The sequence below is a fragment of the Colias croceus genome, chromosome 18 (assembly GCF_905220415.1).
Source record: "Colias croceus chromosome 18, ilColCroc2.1".
NCBI lineage: Eukaryota > Metazoa > Arthropoda > Insecta > Lepidoptera > Pieridae > Colias > Colias croceus.
Window position 1 is genome coordinate 1,030,279 of NC_059554.1, and position 25,257 is coordinate 1,055,535.

Genomic DNA, 25,257 nt, shown 5'->3' on the forward strand with positions numbered 1-25,257 from the left:
GGTGGGTTCTCTTAATCTGACCGAAAAAGGTTTGTGGGTTTCTTTTTTATAATCATCGTTATTTCATATCAATTTCTGTTAACACCCTCAGTTTTCGAGAAATACTCAAAAAACCGAGAGTTTGAGTTTTTATGATGATTCAAGTAAAAAAAGTTTTAATTTTGGACAAAAATGAAAAGAGACCTTTTTTTGTAAAATAAAATTACCTTTTTTGTTTATTTAAACTTTTTTTTTGGAAAAAGTAAAGTTCGCGACTTATATGCTGCAACGCGTTTTTCGGAAGACGAAATGGCTCCTCCAGACTTCCGGTCACGCGGAAACCGGCAGATTTTGTATTTTTAGTAAGTTTTAGATTATATTCTTCAAAATAAAAATAAAAACAATCGCGCTCGAGAATGCCGGATTAACGTTTTTTTTTTACAAGTTCGCGACCCTATAACTTGGCGGCGTCAAGGACTTATCGTCAGATTAGTTAAATTTAGTCTTAAAACACTAAAATCAACCCCCAATATCTTAATCTGACGCGCTCGAGTATTTCAGACTATCGATTTTTTTTTACTAATCTGATCGTCTATCCTGGGCGCGCGTCACTACTTAAAGAGCTAAATAGTTAACAAGGTTGTTCTATTAGGTCTAAGGTATCTCTCATATCTTAAACTGCCACGCTCGAGTATTGCAGAAAATTCCCCTCTTCGCCTCCCTATCTATTGTAATTGTAATCCACACATACACTGACCAAACAGGGATAGCCGTGCTTTAATTTCAAAGAATTAAATGTCTATGATTCATTTAAAATTTATTGTCCGTACCAACTGAAAAATAACTTTACATCTGGAATTGTTGCGCAATTACTTTTTTTTATAAATCTGCCCCATTAGATTGATTCGTTGCTGCTTAGATTAATTTTTCGAGGAATATATACACGGCTCTCACCAAAAAGAGCAACGAGTGACGCAGTACATCTTTCATATTACAAATATTCAGAAATAGAATATGAAATTTTGGGCACTTTTTGATAGGCAAGAGATCATGGGCATATTTGTTTATAAATTTGTAAATTAGCTTTCATAAAAATACATCTCATCTCTATGGGTGAAGGTTGATCTAATTCGGATCTCGTACTTACTATACGAACTATGAAATTTAAATCGGCAATTTTTTAAGGTTTGTAAAATGAAAAACAAAACATTCATTATATACAACTTTTAATAATCTTTCCAACATTGGTAATTAACATTTATCATACTGCTCTTTGTGAACACATCGTTATATAACTCACAGATAGACTGCGTATATAAGCTTATTATTGGACGCCATTTTATTATTCTAAAAAAAAAATACTTAAAAGTAACTACCCAAAAGCATTAGGCCGGTTCCAGAGCTTCACCGACCATCAGTGCGTATCATCGGTCCTGACGATACGCATTGACCGAACGTCAATGCGTATCAGTTTGTATCATTCAGTGCTCTGCGTACCAGTAAACTGACCAGACCTGGTATCGATGTTCATGTTCACAACGACGATACACGCATGCGCGTAGTCAGTGCACCGGTCGGTACAGCACTGAACCACAGCACTGAACGCATTCATTAGTTCGAAACAAATGGAAACAAATTGTTTCCATAGCGCGTCAGTCGACCGACGCTACGCATGCGCACGCGCTCGACCGACGGTCCTCGTACGCAGTGCGTACCAAAATACGCGTGCGTATGGTCGGTCTAGCTATGAACGGTTTTATGAATTTCCATACATATGACAAGCGCGACTGACGTACGCACTGATGGTCGGTCAAGCTCTGCAACCGGCTTTACAATAAATCCAAAACGAATGAAACAATTTGTTTTTGCTTACTTTCCAAATGATTTATTTTAGTACCAAAAATAAAAATATTCAATCCTACTATACTAGAAAAAAGTCATTTCTTATGTTTATGCAACTGTGGAGCAGATAATTTAACTTTTCCGGGGAAGTTTCTCGCCACGTTTTCTTCCTTGACCGCTTTGAGGAGATCCTTTTCCCGGGGCGAAGCTCCCTTGTCCCGGAGGAACACTTGCACCGCTGTTTTAGCCGCTTTGCCCCGCTTGCTTGTTCCCGGGGTTAGTTTTACTTTGAATCTGGGGAAATAAATTTTAAGATTTTTTTTTACGTAGACCTTGGAGTTATTTTAGTTCACAGCGTTAGAAAATAACAAGGTTTTAATAGTAGGTAGTTATAAATTGATTTGACTTATATGCCCACAAAAAAATTGGATACATTACAAAAGATACGAGTGAGTTCGATGGAAAAAGCAAACCTACCTACTATTATTTATAATCTAGCTAATTAGAAATGAACTACAAAATATCTCGTTATGAAAGATAATTTTTTATCAACGATTGTTAATTACTGCGACCCTTTTTAAAAATAAAAATGCTTTTCTTTCTTTATCTATCCTGTAAATGATAACCATTCACTCTAAAATACAAACAGACCTAGAAAAATACTCCCACCAGTTAAAAATACCCAAAATACCCACTTATAATTATGCAAAGATGAATACGGAGCCACCACGGGTACTGCGAAAAGCAGCTCATCTTCAGGGAACGGGCACCCGGTGAGCTGGCAGAGCATCTCTGTGTCTGCGTCGTTTGCGGCTGGGTCCACCTGATGATAAAAATTTGTTATCAATATATATTATAACTAGCTTACCACCCGCGGCTTCGCCCGCCTTCTCTAAAACGATTTGAGATTTAAACTATCCTATCTCTCAAGTTGGATCGAACTGCACATGGTGTGCGAATTTTATTATAATCGGTTAAGTGGTTTAGGAGTCCATTAAGGACAAACATTGTGACACGAGATTTATATATATTATTATAATATATAAGTCTCGTGTCACAATGTTTGTCCTCAATGGACTCCTAAACCACTTAACCGATTATAATAAAATTCGCACACCATGTGCAGTTCGATCCAACTTGAGAGACAGGATAGTTACATTTCAAATCTTTTTAGAGAAAGCGGGCGAAGCCGCGGGCGGTAAGCTAGTATATTATAAGTCTCGTGTCACAATGATTGTCCTCAATGGACTCCTAAACCACTTAACCGATTATAATAAAATTCGCACACCATGTGCAGTTCGATCCAACTTGAGAGATAGGATAGTTTAAACATGTAGGTACCACGGGCGAAGCCGGGGCGGACCGCTAGTATGTATATAGGATAGAAAAACATTTAGAAGAGTGTATTGACGACTTCGCTCGTGTGGTGTTTTGATAAAAGGTAGCCTACCTAAAGGTAGACCTTTCTCAGGGTCTAAAGATTGTCTGTGCCAAATTTCATCAAAATCGGTTGAGAGGTTTATGCGGAAAAGCGTAACAGACAGACAGACAGACAGACAGAGTTACTTTCGCATTTATAATATTAGTAGGGATTCCAATCGTATCGGTGATAATTTGAATTAAATTCGTAGCAATTTTTGAAGAAAAACTTCATTAGGCGCGTTGAGAGTAAAATTTCAAGGTCGAATCACAGCAATACCGTCACGTCATGGAGTAATGCGACGATTTTGGTATCCTTGAATCTTATTAAAGAAGTTTCACTTCTGACACGTGTGACACACACGCCTTTTTGTTTTTTTTCTATGTTAAATTTAAATTAAGATTAAAATCAATAATTACCTCCTGTTCACCCTCTGGTTCTTCTTCCGACTCTGCTTCCAATATAAGCGGCGCAGGCGCGGGTATCTTCGGTCCGCGGTTCGATTTCTTGTCTTTTGTACCTTTGGCCGCTTGCTTTTGGGCCTTTTTCGACTCTTTCGCGCCTTTGTCCGGCTGAAATTAAGTTTTACATTGTTTCGTAATACACTTTTTGTCCCTTCGTATTTTTTTATGTTCAATGTAAATGTTTGCGACCCATTTACGGTATGGATAGAGTTCCATAACTCAAAAATATTTTTTTGGAGTGAAACTTCTTTAACGGGGTTGGAAAAAAATTTAGTGTAACATTTTTTTCGTTACGCGTGACATTTTTCCGTTACGCGCCATCTTTTTCTTATCCCTACCACGCTCGATTCGACGTATTTCTATAAAGTTGCATTTTATAGTGAATTATTTTATGAAAAATAAGGTCATAAAGAAGTTTCACTCCTTACGTGTGTACACTAGTACACGCACACATTTTTTATTATTATTTTATATTTATGTTTGCCTGGTGAAGTGTTAAAATAACTAACCGTTTAACTTAAATCACAATATTTACACAGTTTAGATGGAACAATATCTTTGTAATAACTTTCCTTCTGGTTCACAGGACGGTCCATTGATTTCGATCTAATTATATTTTTTTAGTGGCTGTGTAACAAAAACAGTGTCTTAGTGTCAGTATTGTGTTTAGTTGCAAGAATAATTTAACTTGATCTTTTGGTTATAACTTTAAAATGATAACCGTTACATAATAGGTTAAATAAACATACGAGTCTCCTCCTTTTTTGAAGTCGGTATAAAAAAATGTACATACCTTCAAAATTTCCATCATCAACGCGCGATCCTCGTCATCCTGATCCTTATATTTCTCTTTAATCTTCTTCAACTTCCCCTTCTGTCCCCGCTTGGGGCCATTCTTCTGTTCCTTTTGTTCTTTCTGTTCCTTTTGGGGTTTTTCCTTCTTCTGGGGTTTCCCCTTTTTGGGTAACGCTGGGAATTTGAACGATTGTAGTGTGTCATCACTTCGTTCTGACATTTCTGATATGGTTCTTGTTTTTGATTCGATTAGGACCTTTCCTGTGTCGTGGTCTACCTGTAAACGTATGGGCATTTAGAAGGAAAGAATTATTGTTTTGTGGCCTTCTGATTTTTTGCTCATGTGTTCTTGGATAATAATAGATGATAATCGGAAAACAACAATCAAATTGCATTATGCCAACCTGACAGAAAAAAATGTGCCACAGGTAATCCATGCCAATCACCTACAAATAGTATACATGTTCTATTTACACGGTACATTCGATACTATTTGAACAAGTTTGTCATTAATTCACATTTACCCTCACACTTATGAAGAATCTACAGTCTTAAGAAATTAAATGAAAAAGTCTTTAAAATTTACGCTATATGTATGCACTTAGAAGTCCATAACTGTAATAATCAAAAGCCGTACCTTTATATGAGTATCCAATACGCCTTCAGAACTGTCACTATCCGAATCACCATCATCATCCGATTCTTTATCCTCTATTTTCTTATTCTTATCATCATCATTTAATTCTTCTTTCTCCTTCTCTTCTACATTATCACTTGGTTTTTCATTTGTACCTACATTATCACTAATCTTCTGAATTTTATCACTATTTCCTTCAACATTGTCTTTTAATTCTTGAGTATTTTCAATATTCTCTTCTATTGTATCTAATTTCTTGTCATCTTCTTTATCAGAATCGTCTGATACTTCTATTTCTTGATCGACCTCATTTTCCGTAATTTCCGATACATCATCAGCGATACATTTCCTTTCGTCTCTATGCCTTTCTATGCAACTATCTTCGAGTCGGAATAGAAAGCTGAACCCGAATTGAAGATGTTCTGGTAGCAGGTAGTTCTTTTTGCCTCGTATCATGAAAGATCCTGTGGTTAGATATTCGCCGGTTGGCGCGGATTTGGACACTTGGTGTCCGTACACCCACCACGCTCGTGTTAGCACTTTCGCTTCCCATGCTACGCTGAAATTTTGAAGGTTATTTTAGTTATTTACACGTGTTATCATTATCACTACATAGTATAAAACAAAGTCGCTTTCTCTGTCTCTATGTTCCTTTGTATGGTTAAATCTTTAAAACTACGCAACAGATTTTGATACGGTTTTTTAATAGATAGAGTGATTCAAGAGGAAGGTTTTAGTATATAATTTATTAGGTTTTAGACAAAGCGGGCGAAGCCGCGGGCGGTAAGCTAGTTTATAATAAACGACTTGTTCGTCGTTAAAAAAATGTTCGAGTCACGTTACACAAAACATCCCAATAAAGACTTGATTAATGTCAGTAGTAGGCAATGTAGTTAAAGTCAGCATGCGCTCATTAGAATACTCTGCCTAATATTCGCGTAGGCAGAGTTTTGCTTGGGACAAATTTTGAGTGTGATTGTGTGTCTAGTTGTAACGACACTAGACCGCGACAGACGACTGACCAGTGACTATTATCCTCACTTATATTATAATATATGCGAAAGTTGTTTGTTCGTCGGTGTAGCAATATTTGTGTGTGAAGATAAATAACTATACAGGTTGTCCCACTATTGGCATACTAAGCGCGAAGGGACTTGTAGTTTTGCACACACTGATCACGTAAAAAATACTTAAACAACAAAATTACGTCAAATTTTTTTTGCTAAATTTTTCCTGAAAATCCATGTTTTCTTCTCTAGCTTCGCGCAACCGGCATATACCGCCTCTCTAATATGAGCATTTTGTCTATGAAAACATAATCTTAAACGATAGCACACGTGCTGGTCGCAAAGTTGGGCGGGTTGCTTGTAATGGGTGTACACATAGAGTTTTAAGAATTCATATATTTGAAAAAAAATGTGTCTGGAATTTTATTAGTATTTTTTACGTACTCAGCGTATGCAAAACTATAAACTCCTTTGAGTATACCCACAGTGGGACACCCTGTATATGCTACATTATAAGTACATTTTTATAAATTGAATTACCTATAAGCAACAGCAGCTTGTCCAGCTTCACTCAATGTCTTGGGAGGAGCAGGTCCAGTTGGACACTTGACCACAACAGACGAAGCCCCGGTGACTTCCGCGTGCACGTATATGTCTGTGGAACGCATGTATCGCTTCACGAGCAGTTCGTTCTGTTGCTGGTCGCGGCCGGCTATCACCTGTGAAATTAATACATAAAAATATAATATAGAAACGTATATATGTGGAGGAAAACATAGAGATAAATCCATACTAATATTATAAATGCGAAAGTAACTCTGTCTCTCTGTCTGTTACTCAAACACGCCTAAACTACTGAACCAATTTTCATGAAATTTGGTATGGAGATATTTTGATATCCGAGAAAGGACATAGGCTACTTTTTATCCCGGGAAAATGACGCAATCCCGGAAATCCCACGGGAACGGGAACTATGCGGTTTTTCTTTGATTGCGCGTGCGAAGCCGCGGGCGGAAACCTAGTTAAAAATAAATATAAGATATACGGACGAATATTTATTCAAATAAAATCATATATTTTATATTCCTCACAATTCCCAATCACACAACTACATGCATTCAAAAATTATCAAACAATTATTTATTGAGAGACAAGAATATACACGATAATTAAAAAATGACAACGATGATTGGACATAGACAAAACTTTATTCATAGACTAGAATATCTTCTTCTTCTTCTAATATATAAAAATCAATGCCACTTTTCGTTGTAATTCCATAACTCGAGAACGGCTGAACCGATTTCGATAATTCTTTTTTTATTATATTCCTTGAAGTACGAGGATGGTTCTTATGTAGAGAAAACGTTAATATGTACCACGGGCGAAGCCGGGGCGGACCGCTAGTAGATATTAATTTAAAAAATAACAGTGATAATTGGGCATAGAAAAATTACTTAATTTAGACAAGAGTGTATAGGCTAAATAATTGAACAAGGAAGAATACTCAGATCCAGAAAGAAATGAAATTTTAGTCATTACTTTTATCGCTTGACAGACAAGCCTGTATTTTAGCATAAAATGAGCGAATCCCATCAAAAAAAGCTATTACTATTACAATTACAATTATTACTATTACTATGTATCTCAGTTCCATAATACACGGGTACCATCATAAGGAAAGTACCCGGTCCTTTGGAAGGCTTACGTGGGGACACGGATCCAACACGCAGAGGCCCTTTCGAGAACTTTACTGTGTTGTGGGACACCAGCCGCAGCCTGCCCATGACTGCACTATAGAGATACAGCCCTGGGCAGTCCGCGGCCGATGTAGGACTATTGCAAGATAAGGAAACAAAATAAACTGGGCTATGGAATGGGATGTTAATGGACCGGAATTAAGGACTATGGAAGACTATGGCACCTGCCTTTCTACTAAGATATAGCAAAAAATTGTTGGCAGGTGGTGACTCGCCCTCTCACTGTATGGGCCCCCGAAATAAGTCGCTGCAATAGTGCGACAAGGGGGCAACATATTGTGAGCAGCTAAGGGTGGAGAGGCGTCCCTGGACTTTAAACTACGATCACGCGCTCCCTGAGGGTCCAGCATCACGTGCCCACTCGCCACTTACGCTTCGCATCCACCCTTCGAGCTAAAAGCTCTCGCGACTCCACTCTGGCCGACCGGTTAAGGCAAGCCAGAGGTGGGGGTCCTGTCCTCGTCAGGCTTCACTCCGACCGGCCGGTGAAGGCAAGCCAGAGATGAAGACAGGGGCCTCCCCCGGGAGCGCTCGGTTCCCGCGGGGTCGCTACTCCCCGACACCCCGCCACAAGGTGTCCTGCGGGTTGACTGACTGCACGGGTGAAATATCTATTGTCACGTAGACCATAGATATTTCAACCGTGGGCGATGGGGTCGTCACATCCCTACGCCCCTATTACTATTACTATTACAATTTACATCACAATTCTAAAAACCAGAGTAATTATTTGAAGTGCAAAATAACGCCCTCTTCTGAGTTCTTTTTAGGGTTCCGTACCGAAAGGGTAACAGGACTGAGACTTCATTGTCTGTCTGTCTCCAGACTGTATCTCATAAACCGAGAACCGAAGCTGAAATTTTCACAAATAATGTTGCCGCTATAACAACAAATACTAAAAATTGCATTTGGCCGGTATTTTCCTTTAAAGCCTTATTTCTAACACTTACCAAATAGTTATCCGACGATATGAACCAGTAGAACTTCTCGAACCAGTACGTTTTCCTCGCCTTACTAATCGAGCTGATAGTCTGCGCCTCTTTGAGTGTTTGTTTCGTCTTCCGTTCCGCACTTTTGAGCGCTTTGCCCGCCGATTCTACAGTTTTCTGTTGTTTCTTCGCTGCGTTTCTCTTTTGATCGTAGTATCTAGACGTGAAAGAAACAAAACAAATCTCGTGTCACAATGTTTGTCCTCAATGGACTCCTAAACCACTTAACCGCTTATAATAAAACTAGCTTACCGCCCGCTTTGTCTAAAACCTAATAAATTATATACTAAAACCTTTCTCTTGAATCACTCTATCTATTAAAAAAAACCGCATCAAAATCCGTTGCGTAGTTTAAAAGATTTAAGCATACAAAGGATTAACATTAAGCATTCATAGGGACAGAGAAAGCGACTTTGTTTTATATTATGTAGTGATTCGCACACCATGTGCAGTTTGATCCAACTTGAGAGATAGGATAGTTTAAATCTCAAATCGTTTTAGAGAAACCGGGCGAAGCCGCGGGCGGTAAGCAAGTAATAATATAATAATACCGCCGAATTTGTTGAGATAAATTAAGTGTCTAAGTTGTTCAATTGTTTAAAAGCCAAATATTATTGTAAAAGGAGTAGGTGTTTTTGAATAATAAAAATTTGCCGGGGCGGATAAATGGATACTGCCACTGTTAAAAATTTATTCAAGAAAAATGAACCGGAAAAAAATGCAGAAATAGAAAAAATATCCGTCAATCTACCCTTTTTTTATAATATCTCAACTTCTTTTAATCGAACGAATGAGCAGTATGAGTCTGTATGGATTTTCCAAAAATTATCCAGTAATATACCAAATTGTACAAACTTTATTTATTCTGCAAACTGAATCTTATATCTATACTAATATTATAAAGCTGAAAAGTTTGTTTGTTTGTTTGAACGCGCTAATCTCGGGAACTACTGGTCCGATTTGAAAAATTCTTTCGGTGTTAGATAGCTCATTTATCGAGGAAGGCTATAGGGTATATATCATCACGCTACGATGAACAGGAGTGGAGCCACGGGAGTGGAACCGCGCGGAACAGCTAGTCTTAGATAATATAAATCTAAAAATACCCTCACAACTAACCGTCTAGCGTTAGCAAAGGCCGTGAGCGACAGATCAATGTCCACCAACATTGGCTCCATTTGTTCCCATTCATACGGGTCCGTTAGTAATAACGTGATATGATTTGTGTTTAATTTCAGGTTTTTGATGGACGAAGCCACGGGATCGGAGTTGTCTTGCGCAGTTTTGACTAGCAGCTTTATGTCGTCCCAGGACATCTGTGAAATTTGAGAATTTTTAAACTCAAACATTTATTCAACTAGACTTTGTTTAGAGGGACTTCTTGTCAACATACAGAAAAACACAAAAATAACACACCAATTGGGAAAGCAGTTTCTACAAAATGAACTAATGTAAATAATATATTGTTTAATAATAACTTACGTGAATTAGTTTATATTATAAAATTAAATAAGCATAATATAAATATTTGTATGCCAATTTGTTGGCGAATTGTGCGGTCTTGAAATTTATTATATATATAAATCTCGTGTCACAATGTTTGTCCTCAATGGACTCCTAAACCACTTAACCGATTATAATAAAATTCGCACACTATGTGCAGTTCGATCTAACTTGAGAGATAGGATAGTTTAAACATGTAGGTACCACGGGCGAAGCCGGGGCGGACCACTAGTTTATTATAAAACTTTGTAACCACAATTCATACGAATAAATTTTCATGTCATTTCATTTACAGTTAAGAGCTGGTAAAAACTCTGTAGTTGCTCTTCTAAAGTCATAACAATGTAATAACATCCATACTAATATTATAAATGCGAAAGTAACTCTGTCTGTCTGTCTGTTACTCAATCACGCCTAAACTACGGAACCAATTTGCATGAAATTTGGTATAGAGATATTTTGATACCCGAGAAAGGACATAGGATAGGTTTTATCCCGGAAATCCCACGGGAACGGGAACTATGCGGGTTTTACTTTGACTGCGCAGGCGATGCCGCGGGTGGAAAGCTAGTTTCACATATTTCAAAATAATAATGACGCCAGAGATCTATCCTGGGCTTCTTTTAGTAAAATAATGTTAATTATTAGCACTAACGTATTTAATTATAACAATTTAAGGAAGGGATTTATCATTGTTATTTTTACTATTACTGTCGAAAACATCCGTCTCGAAAGACCATTTTACAAGATCCGGCTCGAAGGACCATATGTTTTTCTTTCTTACTAAGTATTTTTGCATGCTGGTACATAAAAATGGCATTTAACTTAATTGTCTTTTTGCATGGTTTAAAATTAAAATTTACGGCCTTTTGCTTGTTTTTTTTTCTTACCTGATTAGCCAACGTAGTCTGTATAGCCAACCTCGCTTGTTCAACTAAAGGTTCGTTTCGTGCAATCATCTCGGCGGCCATTTTGTCTTCAACTTGCACTTTTTCTAGCTCGGTGATACGTTTCTCGTGGTCTTTTCGAACGTTCTGGAGTTTTTTCATCGCCTCGCGTTCTACTTGTATTGTCTGGTGACATCATCAAATAAAATTAATAAAAGAACATTTTTGCACCAAACAATACATTAGTAATATCTCTCTAATCTAGAGGTAAGTAAAGTGGAATTTATTTAGTATGGTCGAAATTTTATTCTTATAGTGAAATCAATAAGAATAAAAGGAACGACCATAACAAAAAACAAAATGACGACACTTTAACCTTAAATTAATGTTAATATGCTTGATTTTGGTTTAATGTTTATTTCTTTCGATTACAATTTCGACACCACATTTGACGAGAGTTATAAGTAAGTTCGTTTTTGTATAGTATATGCTGGTGTATCTAATTGTTTTAAAGATCAAAGGTAAAATTTTATTATATTAAATAAACTGACCTACTGCTTACAAATGCTTAAAAATGCTAAACATACCTTCAAATCAATCTTCTGCCCTTCCAAAGCCGAGTAAAATTCATCGACACTTCTATCAAAAGTCTCATACTCTACATGTGGCTGGTTTTTATGCTGACTGAACAGTTTTGGATGAAACTCTTGGTTTGTGAAGAAGTCCCCTCCTCCTTCTGGGTTCGGACGCTCCTCTTTCTTTTGGATTATGTAGCCCTGGGGAATGAGAATTTTATAAAATGAAATGAGAATTATAATTTTAATAAATATGGAATATTTTGATGATTGTATTGTGTAAATACAGTCGATAAGTATTTTTTTTTATAGATAGTATGTAGATGTCGACTACAACCTGTGTTCTTTTGAATAATGATGTCGATGAATGATAAAAGATAATAATTATGATGCTTCACATTGTCTGTTGAAGATATATTTCACAAAGTGACTTGAATTTATACAAAACCTTCATACTATTTCATATCTAAACACACATACATAACAAAAATAAAGCATTAAAAACATCCTCCTTTCTGGAAAGTAGGTTAAACACATACCTTAGCGACCTGACTCTTAGCTTCGTCCATCAACAACTCAGCTTGTTTCAAAGCTGTGTACAATTTAGAAATATCTCTATCTACAAAAAACCCTTTACTTGGATCCTGTGATATCTTCATGTTGCCCGTTAGACCGTTGTCTAGTAACACATGGTCTATTATTGCAGAACCATATTCTGTAAAAGAATATTAAAGTATGAGATAAGTATGAATATATTTTAATTGAAAATTTACTGAACAATTTTTTATTGACGAAATAATAAAAAAAAATCATTTAATAGATGACTTTAGAATAGAAGGCTTTGGTGAAGAAAATGAAGACAAAAATAAAAACATACTATCATTACACACACTTCGATTATAGACTAGCTGTGCCACGCGGTTTTACCCGCAGTGCTATCCTCCTAATAGCCTTCCTGGATAAATGAACAATCTAACACTGAAATAATTTTTCAAAACGGACCAGTAGTTCCTGAGGTTAGTGCGTTCAAACAAACAAACTCTTCAGCTTTATAATATTAGTATTGATAAGTATATATGAAATCTATGGTAAAATGTCATATATGTATTTACAAATGTAATTGACAATTAAACTAGGTACTAAAGCTTTTTATTTAACCCATTGAGTCCCCAGCGGCCCGATCGGTCCATGACACAATAGATTTTCTATTGTGTCTGTGATTCCGGGGCCTGAGTTATACACAAAGTTTACTTACCTAAATTAGGATTAAGTATTTTCTTCAAGTTATCCCCTGGTCTGCTTCTCGATAGAATTTCCCGTAATTGTTCTTCACTTGGTGCTTCATAGCTTGTTTTCGCTCTATCCAATGGATATTTCTCTTTTACTGCAAATCTGATAAAAGTTTCAATATAATAAATACCAATAATATTATATTTTAATCAAATTTTTATATTCTACTGGCACTGTGCCTGCTGTTATTTACGATTTATCTTTTTGTTTTTATAAATTTATCCAATCCAATAAGGATAATATTTAAAAATTTGTTATAATCAATAATAATTATCATGCGAAAAAAATAGTAAAGCAGTATGATCGTGAAACCATAACAGACAAACAAAAATTACAATTTATAAATCATACTAGCTAACTAACTGCCCGTGGCTTCGCCCGCTTTGTCTATAACCTAATAAATTATATACTAAAGCCTTCCTCTTGAATCACTCTATTAATTTAAAAAAACCGCATCAAAATCCGTTGCATAGTTTTAAAGATTGAAGCAAACAATGGGACATAGGGACAGAGAAAGCGATTTTGTTTTATACTATGTAGTGATTATTGACCTAACTCTTACATTAATCATATTATTATTAACTTATACACACCTAACTTTATCTCCCTCCACATGAGGCCGCAGCACATTCAAAATCGTCCAATTATAGTCCGTCAATACAATATTACCCCTATCATACAACTCCAATATAACATGATACGCAGCTTCTCCGCTACCAAACTGTAGATCCACAATACGATCAATGCCAAGCTGTGTGAGGTGTTCTAGACGTTTGTTTTTTAAATGTTTGCGGAGCTGAAAGAAATTTTTGTTGATTTTATTTATTTATTTGTGACACTTTATTGTACAAGTACCAGTAATAAAAACATAATTTAACAAGAAAACATGAATATGGTAAGTGCACAAAAGGCGGCCTTATTGCTTAAAGCAATCTCTTCCAGGCAACCATTAAAATAAAGGACATGTACGATGCTGGTTAAATGGGAAGGCGCAATCATAAAGAAAATAAATAAAATCAAGGTTATGAAAACAAAATCAAAAACTATGGGAAATAAACCTTAATATACAGGGATATCATTATTACATAAATAATTGTTGTTGTTAGTGATTTATGTGGATAATTAAAAACTTCTGGTGTATATTTAATCTGTGTTGTTAACAAAATCACCTGAAACATATATTCCGGGTCCAATATATTTTTATATTTATTATATATTTTGTTTTTGTTTTGACTGATTGAAATATTATTGTTTTAGACTATAGCCAACTCAATATTCTTAGACAAAATTGTCATTTAGAATAGCCATATATAAATTTAAATAAATTAAATAAATCTTTACCCTCTTCATTTTGATAAAGTTTTTATCAAAAGCTTACTGCTTGTTAATGAAAGAATTTTACTTTAGAATATTTTTAGGTTTACTTGGACTCTTACCTTCATAGTAAACCCTGATGGTGCTACATTCTTCGGCCATTCAAATTGTGTTGTATGGAATCTATTCCCTGATTCCAACAACAATACACTCTTTTCTTCAGATCTTTGCAGACGAATCACATAAGTTCTATTGTCTATATCATATACCTGATTTACTCGCATACCAACTAGTCTGAAAATATTTCATACGTAGATATTCAATTAACATTAAATCGTTATGACAAGGAAATAGACTGGAGTGCGAATGTAGTTGAAAATAGTTATTTATTTAGAACATTTGTGAAGAAAATCATTTTTTAATTCTTCCACATTTTTAAATGATTATAATCCATGTTATGTTATGCTAAATTAAATTAGATTTCGTTATGAAATTCACGTTTGTTTTTTAAAAACTAACCTCTGAAGTTCAGTCACCATACAAACAATGTCGTAAGTATTAAATCGTGTCTTCATTTTGATATATTTTATTTCATCACTTCATGAGAAATTTAATATTCTATCTTCCTTGTGTGGATTCTACTTTTTGCCACGAAGAAATTATAAAAAATACTGCAATCTGCATAAAACTTTTTCTATGCGTCATACGCACGTCATACCGTATTAATGACGTTGACATTTGACAATCAGATGTTTTGTGTACTCCTCCACAGATAATAAAATAATAGCTTAACTGTGCCGTGAAACTATCATAAAAATTAAAATGTGTGTTCTCATTTTTCGATAGGGATTCATTTCATTCAATAGGGAATTTAAAGTGTATGTGTATGTAATGTGTATGCAATGTGTATGTAATGCATGTTATTTATCACAGTTATTTATTAACAAAGTAAAAAAATTAGGAAACTTTATTTCTAAACGTAGTCTGTCATTGTCAATATCAAATTTCGGTGTTTTTTTAGGTTAGGTAGGTATGTTTATGTGAAATCTACCTATGTAAAAGTATAAAAACAAATATTAAAATGGTCGCGGAGGAATTAAAGGATTTTAAACTAAAACCTATGAAATGTGAACTCAATTATCTTAGTAAATCCGATGGATCTGCAATATTGTCACAGGGTATGTGTGTTGTGGTTAGATTTTACATACAAATTTCTGAAACTCAAACTCAAACCTACTCAAACATTTATTTATTCAATTAGACTTCTTTTAGAAGCACTTTGGAATCGTCATTACATATTTTAACAATTACCATCGATTCGGAAAGCAGTACGTATGGAGAAGAACTGGCAAGGAACTCCATAGTTGCATGAAAGAATTGTATTTTAACATTTATTCTTTAATATTATTATAATTGAAACTATATTATAATAGTTCTATACAAATAAAGCGACTAACTTTATTTAGCTTATTAGTGTACCAAATTCATTTTGTACCAAAAATTCTTTAAAAAGTTTTAGGTACCTAAGTTATAATTTACTCTGAATTTCAGGAGAAACTGTAGTGCTTGTTAGTGTAAATGGACCTCTAGATATAAAAACAACAAGTCAAAGTGTGGAAAAGGCTACTTTAGATGTACTTTTCTGCTGTAAAGGCGGAAAACCATCAGTTGGTGATAGGTAAGTCAATGTGTGAAATAATATGCAGTTTTTTATTTCACACATTAAATGTTTATTATTTAATGAATATTGTTATATTTTCATACCTTAATACAGCCATTTATGAATTTTGCTATTTTTTCTAGTTTTTAATTGATAAGACACTCAATTTACACCTAAACAAAAAAATTGAATACCGTGTGCTAATATATTCTTTATCTATTTCAGATTTAAGGAGAATGTAATAAGGCAAACATGTGAAACATCAATATTGGGTTGTTTGTATCCTAGAACGGGAATAACAGTGACTATACAAGAATTGGAGGATTTTGGTGGGGTAAGAAAATTGTCTTATTTTTGTGCATAATATGAAAGTTCTCCTGAACCCAGTCATATGCATGATATTTCAGCCCCTAGAAATAAAGTGATTCAACTTTTCCACATTTTAGCTTCCAACCTGTGTAATAAACTTCCATGAACATCTTGTTAAACACAGTCAGTGCCGGCGTAAGGGCCACTGACACCCCGGGCGAAAATATTGTGGCGCCTTCTTGAGGGTAACCATATCAAGTGTTAGTTTTTTGCTGATCTCAAGTAAAATTATATTAAGAATTTCATCTTTCCTTTAGTGATCTTGGCACCCCCCAGAATTTGTCGCCCTGGGCCATCGCCCCATCACGCCCCCCCCCTAACGCTGGCACTGAACACAGTGTTAGGAAAGGGCAACATAACACAGTCTTTATTTAGTACTACCTAACTACTAAGTACTAACTACTCTATTATAAGTTCTATTCCACATTCCAGCTTCTCACCTGCGCAGTGAACTGCACCTGCCTAGCGCTGCTCAACGCGGGTGTTTCCATGCGGCATACAGTCGCCGCAGTCAGCTGTGCGGTTGACGCTCGTGGGGATCTCGTGCTTGAGCCGACACATGAGCAAGTTGAGAGTGCAGCGGCGGTGATGTACTTTGTGTTTGAGAGTCGGAATAAGGATTTTGTTACGGGTGAGTCGAGATTGGTATTTTTATACATGTTCAGTGGTATGATGGTGTAATTTTGGTGGCTTGAGAAATTACATAAATAAGTAAACTAGTAATAGTGTTAAAATGGAATTAACAGTTCAGTTCATTCATTAAAAGTTCAGAATAGCTCATTTCTCATAGAAAATTGTATGCTTTTGATAAATAGTTTTACAGCATTCAAATGCACAAAAAAATCTATTTGCGTTCGAATTTTGCTTAGTGATCGAATGAATGAATGATGAATTTTTTTTTTATTCTTTAATTTATCAAGGAGTATGAACTATATTTGGGTATATTTTATTTTGAAAAATTAAGATTCAGGTCTATTTTGAAGAGATGTACTGTTTATATGTATTATAAACTAGCTGTGGCCCGCTTCACCCGCAATGCTCCGCTCTTGTTGGTCCTAACGTGATTATATAATATAGCCTGTATTCTTCCTCAATAAATGGGCTATCTAACACCGAAATAATTTTTTAAATCGAGCCAGTAGTTCCTGAGATTAGCGTGTGTAAACAAACAAACTCTTCAGCTTTATAATATTAGTATAGATTATAAATATAATAAAATATAAATAGTTGTTTATTTAAAATTTATTTCATTTGTTTGATTTTTATACTAATTCTTTTTAACAGGTTTCACAACAGGCACCTTCAGTGAAGATACCTACGACGAAGCGATGGCCCGATGCCGTTCTGCCAGCGACCTTGTCTTTAAGTTCTATAGAGAAATAGTCGCAACATACTGTGGTGTGATTGGATGATAGTGTAGGCATTATTCATTAACTGGCAACCCAGTTAATGAATAATGCGTTTGATTGTGTGGGTTGCCAGTGCATGTACATTTTTAGCTTTTGGGATATTGTTAAATAAATTTGGATGCGATATTGAGTTGAGTCAAATAGAATATAATTAATTGTTTGAATCTGGAAAAATATTGTAATGATAAACTCTTACTTACTTTGAATGTTCGTTTATAACCCATTGAGCCCCAAGCGGCCCGATCGACACAATAGATTTTCTATTGTGTCTGTGGTTCCGGGGCCTGAGTTAATAATGGGAATTGGTAAGTTTTTAACTTACTTATTTCAATCTTAGGGAAATATTCTCGTTTTTGCGTTTATATTTTGAAAATGACATTTAGTACGACGATAATAAATACTTTTCATTGTTCGTCCTTTACTTATAACAATTAAATTATCTTGGTGTTGGTAATTTCTATATATTGTGTGTGTCATTTGTTTTTTGTTGTAGATATCTGCGCTTGTCTGATACATTTGAGCTTCTTATAAATCTGTGAGATGTAAAACTATCCACAACGTGACATTGGCAAAATTGTGGCAACGCAGCACTGCCATTCATAAAATAAAATTGAATTGAATTACTTTTCATTATAGAATGGCTGGCAACCCTAACAGTGATGTTGTTTTGACTGATTAAGAGATATTCCCTCGTTATAATTAAAAATGAATGTTACTGTGACATTTTTTAAATAAATCATTAATAATTATTTTCTTGTTTCACTTTTTGTACGTCGATAAGTAAGTACTTAGTAAATAAACGTAAATCTACAATCTAAATAAATTGACTGCGACGCGACTGATCCGCGACGCGTATTTTTAATGAGTAGCGTACTCCTCGTTAAAAACTTAGTACCTATATTGTAAAATTAAATGGTGTAGTAGTAATAGAATATTTTAGGCCGGTTGCAGAACTTGACCGACCATCAGTGCGCTGGGCGCTGCCATATAAAGTTTATCTTGGTCTCCTTCAACCTGCTTCCTTTATGTAGAACGAACCAGCGCTGACAAGCGCCGGTAAGCGCTTATAATTTTCCAACTTTCTTTCTGAATACGGCCTTACGTAGGTATGGTCAAAATGACCTACAAACTTATCTTTATCAAAATTTTCAGTCTTGAATATCACGCTGCTCTTTAAAAATAGATACGCACCTTTCTTTGATTACATAGGGTAAAAAATATCAATAAACTGAATGATAATTTTTTAAGACACGTGTACCTATATAAGTATTCTGTGAAAAGGGTTCAATTTTATTGTTCTGTGGGTTCAATATAATGCTGCATAATACTACTAGTATAGTATTATTTTATCTGTGATACCCACCTATTTTTCAAAGTTCAAGCCCGAATTTAAATATCAAAAGGAAAACGGCGGGAAACCATCAAATCATAGTCTAAGTTATAAACAAAAATAATTGAATGCAATCCTTTGCGCTGCCGCTACCGAATATAAACAATGCGGGGCAGCGCATAATAAATTGTTTTCGAGTTAGGCTTGTGGTACACTGGGGTTTGAAGATCTTTGATAGATAGATATATTGTGTCGGTAGGTACTTACGAATTCTTCATAACATAACAATTCTCAAATGGTATTGATTTATTTGAGCAGTTGAATTTTGAATAATACCTAGTTATTATTTTTAGGTACGCATTGTTGATGAATAAGAGTAATTTACAAAGGAAAACCCGATTGCTAGATGACAAGTTCCCAGGCATTTTGTCGGGAATTCCTACTTCCTGAAGCTGCAATATCTTATTATTTAAGTAAAAGTTAAAATCTATCCATAATAGTTACAACAAAGAGAGGACTCTTTACCGTACTTATTATTTAATAAACTATTTAAAATTTTGTATTAATTATAATAATTAAATATCCATAAATACCCTCATAAGAAATTGTGATAATACTGCGTTTCATGACGGGCGCGGCGTATGTAGGAAAGTAAATTTTCGTATAAGTACAACACTTTAGATTACATTTCCAAATGTTCCACGCTGCACTTATTGTACCACGAGCCTCTTTAAAGATACGTATTGGCGGAAAAAAAAACCAAGATGGCCGATCGACGCGATTTGATGCAAATGGCGAACGTTAAAGTGCCGCCTGCACATTTTAATGTCGCCAGTGATGGTTAGCGAGCGACATTTTTGCTCTATTTACCGGGATCCGTTTGTGAATTTGATTTGAATAGCAATCACCCAGTTGCATCGGTAAGGAGCTATTAGTTTTTACTTTTATGCACTAATACAGGACAACAAAACAATCAGGATGTCCGACTGTCTATCTTAATTTTATGCCTCATTGCTATGGGTACGGTACATAATATAATATTAAATTTTCTTATATTACGTCCATTCATTACATCTAAACAATATAGCTTATATAACCAAAGTCGAATGTACTGAGTGAAAAAGTTTTCTTCTTACGTCCATGAGACTTCCAGATTCAAACAATGAACTTGAACAGATTTTACTGAAATAGGATTCTACGGTTTTCAAGCGATCAACCTTTTTTCAACAGTGAATTTTTACAGAAATATAGGTAAATCTCCAAAAATTGCATCGATACCAAATTTTCATCGAGATCGCTGTACCCAACTAATACCTAACACGTTAACTGCCATGTCGGACAACGCTGCCCGCCATCAAAATTTCCTCTCAGGCCAACCAAAAATTACAGTTCTGATAAAATTTTGCGAATTTTTTTTATTTTATTAATACGTTTATTTTATGTCTTAAAATATGTGAAAATTATTAAAAATTGATTTTGAATAGTATTTAAGCAGTTATACGATGTCGGTCAGTATTGCCCGACATGGCCCCTAGCGACGTAAAAGCGAGTTTTCCGTTGCAAAGGGCCGCGCGGGTCGAGGTGTCGGTCACCCCCGTCGCGCGGCCGCACTTGATTAGTCGAATGCAAGCGTTTGCGCATGACTGACTGTTTACGACATACGCTAATTTTATAAGTTTTGAGTATTGTTTATTCTTTTAAAACGTCTATTAATTTATTATACCTATTTCATCATGGATGATTCCGATATTAATCAAGAAATAATGACCCAGATCGAAAGAATAGAATTTGATCTTCTCGAAGAAGAAAATATTCAACCTCCCCGATCTGGATACAGGCGCCTGCAGATTCTATCTTCTAGTGATAAAATTACTAAGTATTTAATGTCACAATAATAATTATATAAAAAAAACTTTAAATTTCATTCATCCCCAAGAATAAAATAACATAATTTTGTCAAAACACTATATTTTATAAATTACTAGCGGTCCGCCCCGGCTTCGCCCGTGGTACATTTTTACGTTTTCTCTCCATAAGAACCATCCTCGTACTTCAAGAAATGTAATAAAAAAAGAATTAACGAAATCGGTTCAGTTGATCTCGAGTTATGCGCTTACCAACACATTTTGCGATTTAATTTTATATTATAGATAAAAAATGTGTGCGTGTACTTGTGTACACACGTAAGAAGTGAAACTTCTTTATGACCTTATTTTTCAAAAAATAATTTACTATATGCAACTTTAGAGAAATACGTCGAATCACGCGTGGTAGGGATAAGAAAAAGATGGCGCGTAACAGAAAAATGTCACGCGTAACGAAAAAATGTTACACTAAATTTTTTCCAACCCCGATAAAGAAGTTTCACTTCAATCACACCCCGGACACTCCATACAAAATTATCGTTTTGACAGTCGCACTGTAGAGACTGCAAATGTGTGTGTTAACGCTTTATGGTTGGCACATTTTTGACTAGCGTAAAAAAATTCGCGTTTTTCTGATGAAATACATCCGTAAACAGCACAATATCTAACCATTTTCTACGAAAAACGATAATCACAAATCCAAAATAATAAAATTACTGTAAGTCAATTTGATTAATGTTGTCTATCTTCGTTGCGTATCGTCCTTGCAGAAAAATGCGGACCATTATTTTATAGCATGGTCGTGCGGGGTTGTGTAAGTGTTTAATTTTGGCGGGAGGTGGAGAGTGTCCGTTCTGTAGCGTTTAGCTACTACCTTGGCAGTTGGCTACTAATTATTATGTATTCTGTGCTTCAATAATATTTTTTTAAGTCAGAACACTGCCTGCTAAGCAAACTATAATAATTTTTCGCGGAAAAATAATTTAGCTACTTTTTTATGTTATTTTTTCTAAGTCCTTTACATTTTCCGAAAACCAACATGGTATTCCGTATCTACGGAGCCACGCGGGTCAATACATATGACTATATTGTTGATAGCCCTGTCCTACGGCCTGTACGAGTTGATTGAATACACTTCTAAAACGCGGTCAGCGTTGACCGACGTGGCCCGAACGGAAAGTCAAGTTGTCGGGCAGTATTGACCGACATGGCCTGAACGGAATGATGTCTTTTTTTGCTTGGCGGTTATCGTGCTAAACTATAAAACGTTGAGAAACGTTCCTCACAAAACTTATCCTATAATGTGTTAAACGCTACTTAGATTATTATTAGCACCAATTTATTCAGCATGTTCGATAGTACATATAATAAATCGCAAAACAAAAGGTCAGTTTGGAACTAATAAACCTGTTACAGGCTTCTAATTATTGTGAAGGGTGCGTTCGGATTCATGACACCAATTAAATTTCTATGATATCGTGAGCAGATAACAAACGCTTATGTAATTATTATACTGTATTTACCTTTGGCACATCGATTCGTTGAATATGTTTTAAACGAGAACGTCTTTAAGATTTGTGTCTTATTTTGTTAAATATTGGAGTACTAAACAGTTAAGTGTTTTATTAGTATCATATCTAATAATTGATTTTAATTGACTTTATACAAGATTCTAAAGTGTGAAAGAAAAGAAAAATCTTTAAATTAAATAAACAAAGGGTCACAGAAGTCAGAACTTCATTCTCTAACTTATTGTCTTTATTGTTACCAAACTTTTAAAAATGTAATTAAACTCTCATCAGTGAAAATCAAAGTGACAAACGGCTAATATTTTTTTTATCCCAATGGAGCAGTGGTAAGTAGCGAAACAATATACCTAATATTCTAGAAGAAGTCTAATTGAATAAATAAATATTTGAGTTTGGATTTACCTGTCCCAAACATTAGAAATAACATTTTGAACATATTTTGAACGTGTGTTTTCACAGAATACAGATTATATAAATGCGCCTATTTGCGATGTGTTTTGACATTAGTTTCGCGCGTTTTGCATTTACCACAGATTCGTTCCCACGGTGTCGGATCGCCAGTAGGTGACTGGTGTCCTAGAATCCAGATAGACGATAGGTCGTGTTTTGAAAGCTGCATGTCATCATTCCCAAGGTTCTGATTTAATTTATATGTTATCTGATCCCGGGAGTAAATGGCTATTTTGTGTTTGAATGTGTTTGGGACGTGAATTGTTTAAATGTTATGTATTCTTCTGTTATTGTCTATTTCTATCAATGATGTATTTAATTGAGTGTAAGAATAAAAATTCATTGACGGTTAAATTTAAGAAAAAAATATTATCTAGCGTATCTAATATCTTTGTTTATTTTTTAGGTAGGTAACTTACTCATTTATTGTACCAATTATATTTTTATGATTCTTTAAATACTAACACACACACTTGTGTAATCTAAGCACACACGTATCTGTGTAGGTACCTACTTTCTACAAAAAAAAAACAAAAGCAAAAATCATCGATTCTAAAATTCTAAAATGAAATGAAATGAAAATTTATTTCTAGCTACGTGTCATAAAATAACTATTTGTTACATCTGCCTAATGATTCGTTTTATATACTTACAGGTATTCTATATTATAGGTATTATACTTCTTCCGAGCCCATTACAAAAACATCGGCAATAACAAGGCATCAGATTTACGGCTCAGTAACCAGTAGGCTCGCGAGCGACCACGCCCTCTTATTATCCCGGTTTTTTGGGAACTCGTTATATGGTAACACTATATAATTTAATAACGGTTATGTACTTGTAGAGTATCAGTTGATGGAACGTTTATGATTATATTGTATACCTGTAGGTTTATATGAGTTTGTGTGTGTTTAAAAAAGTAGACTATATAGCTTTAAAATCACGTACTTCCACTAAGGAAAAATTGTACATAAATTCAATATTGGTTCTGTTAAAAATAAAGTTTAATTATGTTACCATTACCTACTGCAGTGAAGTCTATTTTTAAAGCTAGTTACAACAATTCTTTAATTAAATAATGCGAACCATAACATCGTTGAAATGATGGTACTTCTTTATAAATACAAGTTCTCAAGTTCAATTTTATGTAACATCGTACCAACATTTAATTTTAAAGGTGCAGGGTAAAAAAACAACACTAAGACATTTCTGTCGGTCCATCTGCGAGATCGAATCAAGATTAAATTCGTTTCCATCGATTAAACCCTGCCACTTATTATACAAAACCCTTATTCAGTCCATTTTCTTACGTATCTGTATTATTTAGACGTAATTATAAACGGCCAGCATTTAAGCGCTTAGGTTAATTATAGTGGGAGCCTTTTTTAATTGTGGCAACCCCGTTTTTGTACTTCTATATTTAAATCGTTCGTGCATATAAAATGCTTACAGACTTATTGAGACTAACTACTATCATGATGTAGGTACCTAACTACGATACATCGAGTAATTATATTTTGTTCCTGCATTGTAGACATTTTTACTTTCGATATTTGTTATAACATGTTTTTAGGACCTATTTCAAATGTGTTCATCTCATCGTGAATCACAAATTATGAGATTCTTAAAAAGACAAACTTGTCTTTACTAAAACAATACTTATTTAACATTTTTTTTACAGATTTTATTGTAACAATAACATGAAATTGAAAGAACATAGTTTAAATACCTACTTACATACAGTAATATTCCTTTAAAATTAAAAGGTATGTATAAAATTGTAATAATTTGTTTTTGATAATTTTCTTCTAAGATTTTCTTAATAATTGTGAACGTGATATTTACAATATTATGGCAAATTTACATCAATCTAACCAATTTAAAATTAATTATATCAATTTTATCAAGAATGTTACAGGATGTTTAAGGGTTGTTAAAGAAATAATCCTGTTGGCATTCATTAAAAACGGATGAACGAATTCCGAATCGCGCACCGTGAAACAATTTGGCGCGCCTGACCAATTTCTTCCGAGCTTCCTGATTTAAAATGTCAGCGGAAGTGACGTCCAACACGATAATGGCTGATGCGTGCGCGAGAAAATCGTTCGCGTTCAGAAATCAACCGCGTCTCCGTGACATTTCAACATTTGAACTTGTAATTTATGTTAACCTTTGTGTTGACG

At 34.9% G+C, this 25,257-nt stretch overlaps 2 protein-coding genes across 2 annotated transcripts; one reads left to right on the top strand and one right to left on the bottom strand.

Moving 5' to 3' along the window:
* Positions 1-1,385: 1,385 nt before the first annotated feature.
* Positions 1,386-15,174, bottom strand: LOC123699665 (nuclear export mediator factor NEMF homolog). Its single transcript, XM_045646669.1, has 15 exons — positions 14,982-15,174; positions 14,585-14,756; positions 13,742-13,944; positions 13,114-13,250; positions 12,398-12,573; positions 11,871-12,059; positions 11,287-11,469; positions 10,013-10,209; positions 8,855-9,050; positions 6,685-6,863; positions 5,138-5,696; positions 4,499-4,777; positions 3,661-3,813; positions 2,517-2,644; positions 1,386-2,115 (listed from the first exon to the last, which is right to left on the bottom strand). Exons 1-15 carry the CDS (start codon positions 15,035-15,037, stop codon positions 1,917-1,919), a joined length of 3,006 nt encoding a protein of 1,001 aa, XP_045502625.1. The 5' UTR covers positions 15,038-15,174; the 3' UTR covers positions 1,386-1,916.
* A 321-nt stretch (positions 15,175-15,495) lies between these two features.
* Positions 15,496-18,649, top strand: LOC123699666 (exosome complex component RRP46). Its single transcript, XM_045646670.1, has 5 exons — positions 15,496-15,640; positions 16,014-16,140; positions 16,348-16,456; positions 16,924-17,122; positions 17,776-18,649. The coding sequence occupies exons 1-5, from the start codon at positions 15,544-15,546 to the stop codon at positions 17,901-17,903; spliced, it is 660 nt and encodes a 219-aa protein (XP_045502626.1). The 5' UTR covers positions 15,496-15,543; the 3' UTR covers positions 17,904-18,649.
* The last annotated feature ends 6,608 nt before the right edge of the window (positions 18,650-25,257 follow it).

What these genes read in the sequence shown, in the direction of transcription:
- LOC123699665 (XM_045646669.1), bottom strand. Translation starts at nt 15,037, where the DNA reads ATGAAGACACGATTTAATACTTACGACATTGTTTGTATGGTGACTGAA. An exon ending in TATTGGATACTCATATAAAG is followed by an intron (nt 4,778 to 5,137) that starts GTACGGCTTTTG and finishes ATACGTTTACAG; the next exon opens with GTAGACCACGACACAGGAAA. An exon ending in AACCAGAGGGTGAACAGGAG is followed by an intron (nt 2,645 to 3,660) that starts GTAATTATTGAT and finishes TTTTATCATCAG; the next exon opens with GTGGACCCAGCCGCAAACGA.
- LOC123699666 (XM_045646670.1), top strand. Translation starts at nt 15,544, where the DNA reads ATGGTCGCGGAGGAATTAAAGGATTTTAAACTAAAACCTATGAAATGT. An exon ending in AAACCATCAGTTGGTGATAG is followed by an intron (nt 16,141 to 16,347) that starts GTAAGTCAATGT and finishes TATCTATTTCAG; the next exon opens with ATTTAAGGAGAATGTAATAA. An exon ending in AATTGGAGGATTTTGGTGGG is followed by an intron (nt 16,457 to 16,923) that starts GTAAGAAAATTG and finishes TCCACATTCCAG; the next exon opens with CTTCTCACCTGCGCAGTGAA.